The sequence below is a fragment of the Pagrus major genome, chromosome 9 (genome assembly GCF_040436345.1).
Source record: "Pagrus major chromosome 9, Pma_NU_1.0".
NCBI lineage: Eukaryota > Metazoa > Chordata > Actinopteri > Spariformes > Sparidae > Pagrus > Pagrus major.
The window spans coordinates 28,652,083-28,657,974 of NC_133223.1; the positions used below are offsets into that span (position 1 = coordinate 28,652,083).

General features: G+C 39.4%; 1 protein-coding gene across 1 annotated transcript; it reads left to right on the top strand.

Moving 5' to 3' along the window:
- The first annotated feature begins 2,159 nt into the window (after positions 1–2,159).
- LOC141002024 (SPEG neighbor protein-like) lies at positions 2,160–3,577 on the top strand. The gene is made up of 5 exons (XM_073473189.1): positions 2,160–2,222; positions 2,541–2,647; positions 2,790–3,097; positions 3,210–3,351; positions 3,439–3,577. Exons 1-5 carry the CDS (start codon positions 2,160–2,162, stop codon positions 3,575–3,577), a joined length of 759 nt encoding a protein of 252 aa, XP_073329290.1.
- The last annotated feature ends 2,315 nt before the right edge of the window (positions 3,578–5,892 follow it).

Here is a 5,892-nt window from a genome sequence, read left to right on the forward strand (position 1 = left end):
AATAAAGAACTATGTAGTTTAGAGTTTCCAGATGTGTTTATTATATAAGATATATATAGAAGTTCATCCTCAGAGTCGCTCCCAGTACATCTGCTTCAACATCACATGGATGGTTTGATCTCTCCTCGTTATCTTACAGTAGATATAAGTTGTACTTCTTTGTTTCTTTTCACTTTTTAAGACCAGCATGTGAAACATTTGCACAAATGTCAGATTATTTTTGATCACTTTTGATCATTTTTACTGTCACGTGTGTCGATATCAAGTACAGATTTTCACACTTCACACGCACAGAGTGTCATTTCTGATTTATTTTTAATAAAAGAGGTCATCAAGAGGTCATAATCAGACACTGACGAGATGATATTCAGAAACACCGTCATCAAATCAATCTGTGCATTGACTGACAGAGATTGTTGGTTATTCTATGAGATTATTTTACTACTTCTATATATTCTAATGCTACTGCTACATGAAATACTGCCCTCTCCTGCAGCTCTGCGTCTCTCAGAGGGAGCTGTTTTTAAAAATCTGAATGAAAACATGCAAGATCAGCATGCGAATGCAACGTCGCATTGAATTTCTAAACGTCTGTGCAATATATTTTTGTTCTTTAGTCGTACGAGATGAAAAACAAACAGGGTTTTGAAGAAGATGTTGAACGCTCCACATTTTGTATTTAAAAAAAAAAACCTACGCCGTATTTTGTGGCATGTGTTGCGGTGCCTCGTGATGGATATTAGACCCACAGAGAAAATAGTTTGTTCAACGAACGACAAGTTCTTTATTTTGATTATATGAATGTGACGGCTTCGTGTGTGTGTGTGTGTTTGCGCAAAACTTTGTTTATTTATTGAGTGACTGTATTTGTTATAGCTTCTGCTTTTTATTTTGTGAAATTTCTGAATCCGGCATGGAAAAAGGCATGACAGCTGTTAAAGGCTATGAACAAATAAAGGAAATATGACAAAGATATGAACGCAGTGAAGCTGTTTGTTGTTACAGAGGATGAGAACTTGGCGCGAGGGTTACGAATTGTTTGTTACGAATGTGTTAATAACCAGTGATGAAATGTAAGTATATTTACTCAAGTTCTGTACATTTTGAGGTATCAGTACTTTACTTGAGTATTTCCATTTCCCACATTTTGGAGGTAAATATTGTACTTTTTCTTTTACTTTAGTTACTAGTTACTTTGCAGAGTGTGTGTTGCATCAGAGCCAAAGTGACGCTTTTTTAAAATGAATTAAATTTAACAGCAATCAAATTAATTAAACACTGATTACAATAATCATAAGAATGCTGAATATCACATCTGATAGTATAAAGTATATACATTCATGTAAATATATCTAGAATTGACATTTACATGTACTTTTGATGCTTACCTTTAGCATTTAATGTCCGATACTTAAAGGTGCAATATGTAAGTCCTTTAAATCTAAAATCAGTAGTTGTTATTAGCAGTTATCAGCTATATAAGTATTAGTAGTTATAAGTAGTAACAGTAACAGTTTTGACGTTTTTTGCTTGCTTACCAGCAAGTCCCTGCCAAAGATCCTGTGCTAGCCGTGTAAACAAGACCCAACACTCCCCCAGTGCTCCTAGCTCCCAATCCGGACAGCTAGCTGCACTGCTAACTGAGCTAAAGAGCTAAGTGGTCGATTCTTACATAATATTTTATCATGATCACTCAAGTATGACTTTTGGATACTTTTTATAACAATGCTCTGAATTTACAATGTTATAAAACTGACTAATTTCACTCTTTGGTGCTAGAAGCTGATTAACACAAAAGATTGGACTTGATGAGACACGAGATCGCATGTAAACACACACACAGAAAGTTCTGAGGTCAGTCTAAGGCCACTCTCTTCCACATGTCCCCTAAGACCCACTATTATGTGTGTATTTTCACCGGGGATGACTCATATTTCAACCACGACCACGACTATTAACTGCTCCATGAAATCACAGGAGTATTTGATATGGAGGCTTTATAAGGACGGAGAGGATCTCTGTAACATTTGTTGCACATCTTCAATCAGTCTCGTCATCGTCTTAATATCCATAATGGGAGGGGAATGTCTGGTTAATGAGTTTTTCCAGCCTGATCCTGGAGGACCTACAAGACTCCTCCTGACCTCCACATATAAAGCATGAAGTCTTTAAGGTTTGCTGACTCTGGATCTGAAGGGTGCAGCTTCAAGAGGATCTCTGAGGTAAGAAATAAAACATTAATATGGTCTTTTTCACTGGGGAAGTTTTTACATTTCACAGCAGAAAAAGTACAGGTGACAATAACTAATTCAATTAGTAGATGTTATGTAACCTATTCAGTTTCAGGGTCCTGGTATTGTTCATGCTGTCTCACTTTCACACTGTCATGTCTTATTGGGGCACTCGAATAGAGCTAGTAACACCTGTGCTTTTCCTTCTATGACAAGTCAACATGTCTGCAGTGAAAAGGGCCTTCTGGACATTTTTTTAAAGCTTATTTTTAGGTTCCTTCTCTAACTAAACCGTTCTGACCACTGCAGATGTCCAAGGTGAAGGCTGCACCCCCTCCTGGGTGCACTCTGAACATCAACGATCCTCAGGTCCAGGAGGCTGCCATCCGAATCCAAGCATCATATCGAGGCCACAGGTACCAAAATGTCCAGTGTGGGCTTGGTGTCATTGACATTCAGTTGCCTTTTGAGCAGAGTAGAGCCTGACCAGTACTCGATTTTTTGATGCTGATACAAATACTAGGGAGTAATTCATATATTCCTGTGTTTCTCATTTAGGTCGCGTAAAGAGCTGAGGGAGAAAGGCCCTCCGAAGATCCTGCAGGATCTCAAAGACGTGGTTCTCGTCGAGGGCAGCGCCGCAAAGCTGGAGTGCAGGGTCAGCGCCTTCCCCGACCCGTTCATCGTCTGGTACAAGGACGGCAAAGAGCTGAAGGACGGCCCCAAGTACCGCTACGTGTTTGAGGACCCAGATTTCGTGGCGCTCGTGGTTCGAGATGGGGTTCTGGCCGATCTGGGAAAATACAGTGTTACCATTAAAAACCCGTTTGGAGAAACACGAGGATCTGCTTGTATTCTAGTGGAAGGTGTGTAGGTCTTGTTTCTACACTGTCTGCTCCTGTTTGAAGCATCTGTCTCGTAGATCTTTATCTTTGAGCCAATATCCAATATCACTGTATTTGCGACATGTTCTCACAGTCCCTGCTAAGGTTTCCAAAGGTCCAGACAACCTCAAGGCCAAGAGAGGCACAACGGTGGTGCTGAAGGCTGAAATAAGCGGGGAGCCTCCTCCTGACGTCGCCTGGCTCAAAGATGGAGACGACATTGAAGAAGACGACAGGTGGGCTCTCCTAAGAGGGATGCTGTATTACTTAGGGAAGCATTTATATCAAATTGTGCTGATGAAGGTGCCTCAAATGTCTTTCAGGGTTTTCTTCGATATCGGAGACACCAACACGATCCTGACCATCAAAAATGCAAAGTTGTCCGACGCCGGGAAGTACGAGGTGTTTGTGGAGAACAACCTGGGCACGGATCAGTCCTTCGCTCGGGTCAACATCCTCTGAAGTCCAGCTGACGATATACTGTAATAATGCTGTGAGCCAACCTGTATATAACTTTAATCAAGCTCATAATAAAAAGTAGACTTTCTTTCCGGCACCTTTTCTGAGTGTTTTTTGTCTTTTTTAGTCGATGATGAAACCATGTTATATTGTGATATCAACCATCTTTTCATTTAACATCTGGATGAGAGGTTTGTTTAAAAGAGTGCGCGTGAGAAAATAACATCCATACTGTTGTTTCTGATTGTTGTAATAAATTATTAATTTGTACGATCTCACTTGTCCTGGTTGATAATAACAGCTAAAGTCTGATTTGAGTAAATGACATTTTGTACTACGTGGACACAGTAAGAGATTTGTTTTGCTGTCAGCACCATCTAGCTGTGATCAGATGAATTACAGCTTCACATGTGTGTGACTTGATTTTAATGCTGTAAATACAGGCAAAAAGTCACGTCAAGGACTTTCATTTTCTCAGCGTTGGTAAAATAAAGCAACAGAGGTCACACACAGTGGATCAGGCTCACCACAGAGAAAGTCTGCACCTATACTTTACATGTCCCTATATCTATTGATTAGTTGCAAATGGTGAAACAAAGACTAGATTCCCTTCTCAGATTCATTTAGAGATAGAAAACAATCCAATATTTATACACACACATACAAAACAATAAAAACTGGTGAGAGAATATTGTGAAAATATAAAAATAATTTCCTGTCTTTCTCTTTTTCATATAAGATCTAAGATATTGTTTCTTTTAAGGTGACTTTTCCCGTTCAAAAGACAGCTTGTTAAAGGGGCATTCAGGCTCATTCTGGTTGGTTAATTGTAAATGATGATATATTTGTCTTTATCTCCGTCATCATGACGCTCTTCAGAATCAAAATCAGCTTTATTGGCCAATGTATGTACACATTACAAGGGATTTGACTTGAAGATAGATAGCCTACCGATATTTGCTAAGACAACATAGCTGAACAAAGATAAACACTGAACTATAGGGTTAAAGGTGCAATATGTAAGAATTGGGCCACCTCACCAACAACTAGGGGGCAGCAGATCACCAGAGTAACAGCTAACTGTAGCTGCTGTTAACTTTGGTAGCTTAGTTAGCCGCGCAGCTAGCGGTCAAACTGGAAGCTCAGGGTGGTATTGAAAAAGATGCTGCATCCAGATCTCTTCCCTCTGGACTTCAGACTGAGCCCTGTTGGACTTCAGTCCAACGAACCGCGACGCGCTCACTGATGGACCCCTCTAACCTTTACTTCTACGTATTTCTGTATCATGATGCGGTTAAATATTATATCTGTTTCAATAAAGTAACTGTTTAACACATTCATAATAACGTCACACCTGTATCAGGATGAATTATGGATAACTAAATCACTGAAGTCCAGTGAAGGCTGCAGAAAGTCCACTCGAGAGCCCTTGTGGACCGCGAGGCTGCAAGCGCGGTGACGTTCGGACGTTTGGGTGCTGCTGACTGGACCACTGCTAGCTGGTTAGCCGCTAATTTCAGTAGATATCTGCAACGCGACACATGGGCGTCTTTAATAAAACACCAAATCTCTTACTTCTTCACATTCTGATGTTGATTCTCGTGTTTTAATCTCAAATTCTTACATATTGCACCTTTAATAGGCTAGATGAGGACAAAATAATCCTATAAGTGTGTATAAAAACACACAAGTTGAGCTGTATCTGTGAATTTAACATAATAAATGAATAATGTATTATCAACAAGTCTTTATTTTATCATTCATGATCAATAAATGCGTTTGTGTATTGTGTATTTGGAGCAGGAGTCTTTTTTTTTCACAGATTTAAATACACACTGTAAAGTTTGGTGTGGGCACTTTAAACACAGTCCCTAACTTCCTCTTTTTCCCTCGGTCGGTTTCAAGGCTGCCCCCAGTGAGCTGACACCGTCTCTCGTCAAAGTGCTGCCTGGACTCAATTTAAAAACATTAGAAACAAAAAAAAATCCTAATTAAACTCCAGTAAAGTGAAATTAATCCACTTTAGACGCACAAACTTGTGGTAAAATACACGTTTCGTGCACTTTAATCCTCATTCCCACTCAAAATAAAACAATAAAAATAAAATACTGTTTTTTTCTTTGAAATGTCTCCACGACATTTAAAAAAAAAAAAGTAAGAATAAAGAAGTAATCGAGTAAAGCACGTTACATCTGAGGTGATGCTGTGTGAAACAGCTTCACATCCTGCATTGTGGCTTTAAGAATGGGGCCTCCTTGAAACCGTCCAGGTCCATGTTAGCGTGATGAACTTCTCCAACGTGACAACTTTTTAACAAA

Excerpts from the sequence above, each read along its gene's own strand:
- LOC141002024 (XM_073473189.1), top strand. The coding sequence starts at position 2,160 with ATGAAGTCTTTAAGGTTTGCTGACTCTGGATCTGAAGGGTGCAGCTTC. Across the intron at positions 2,223-2,540 it reads GCTTCAAGAGGATCTCTGAG|ATGTCCAAGGTGAAGGCTGC; the intron begins GTAAGAAATAAA and ends TGACCACTGCAG. Across the intron at positions 3,098-3,209 it reads TGCTTGTATTCTAGTGGAAG|TCCCTGCTAAGGTTTCCAAA; the intron begins GTGTGTAGGTCT and ends ATGTTCTCACAG.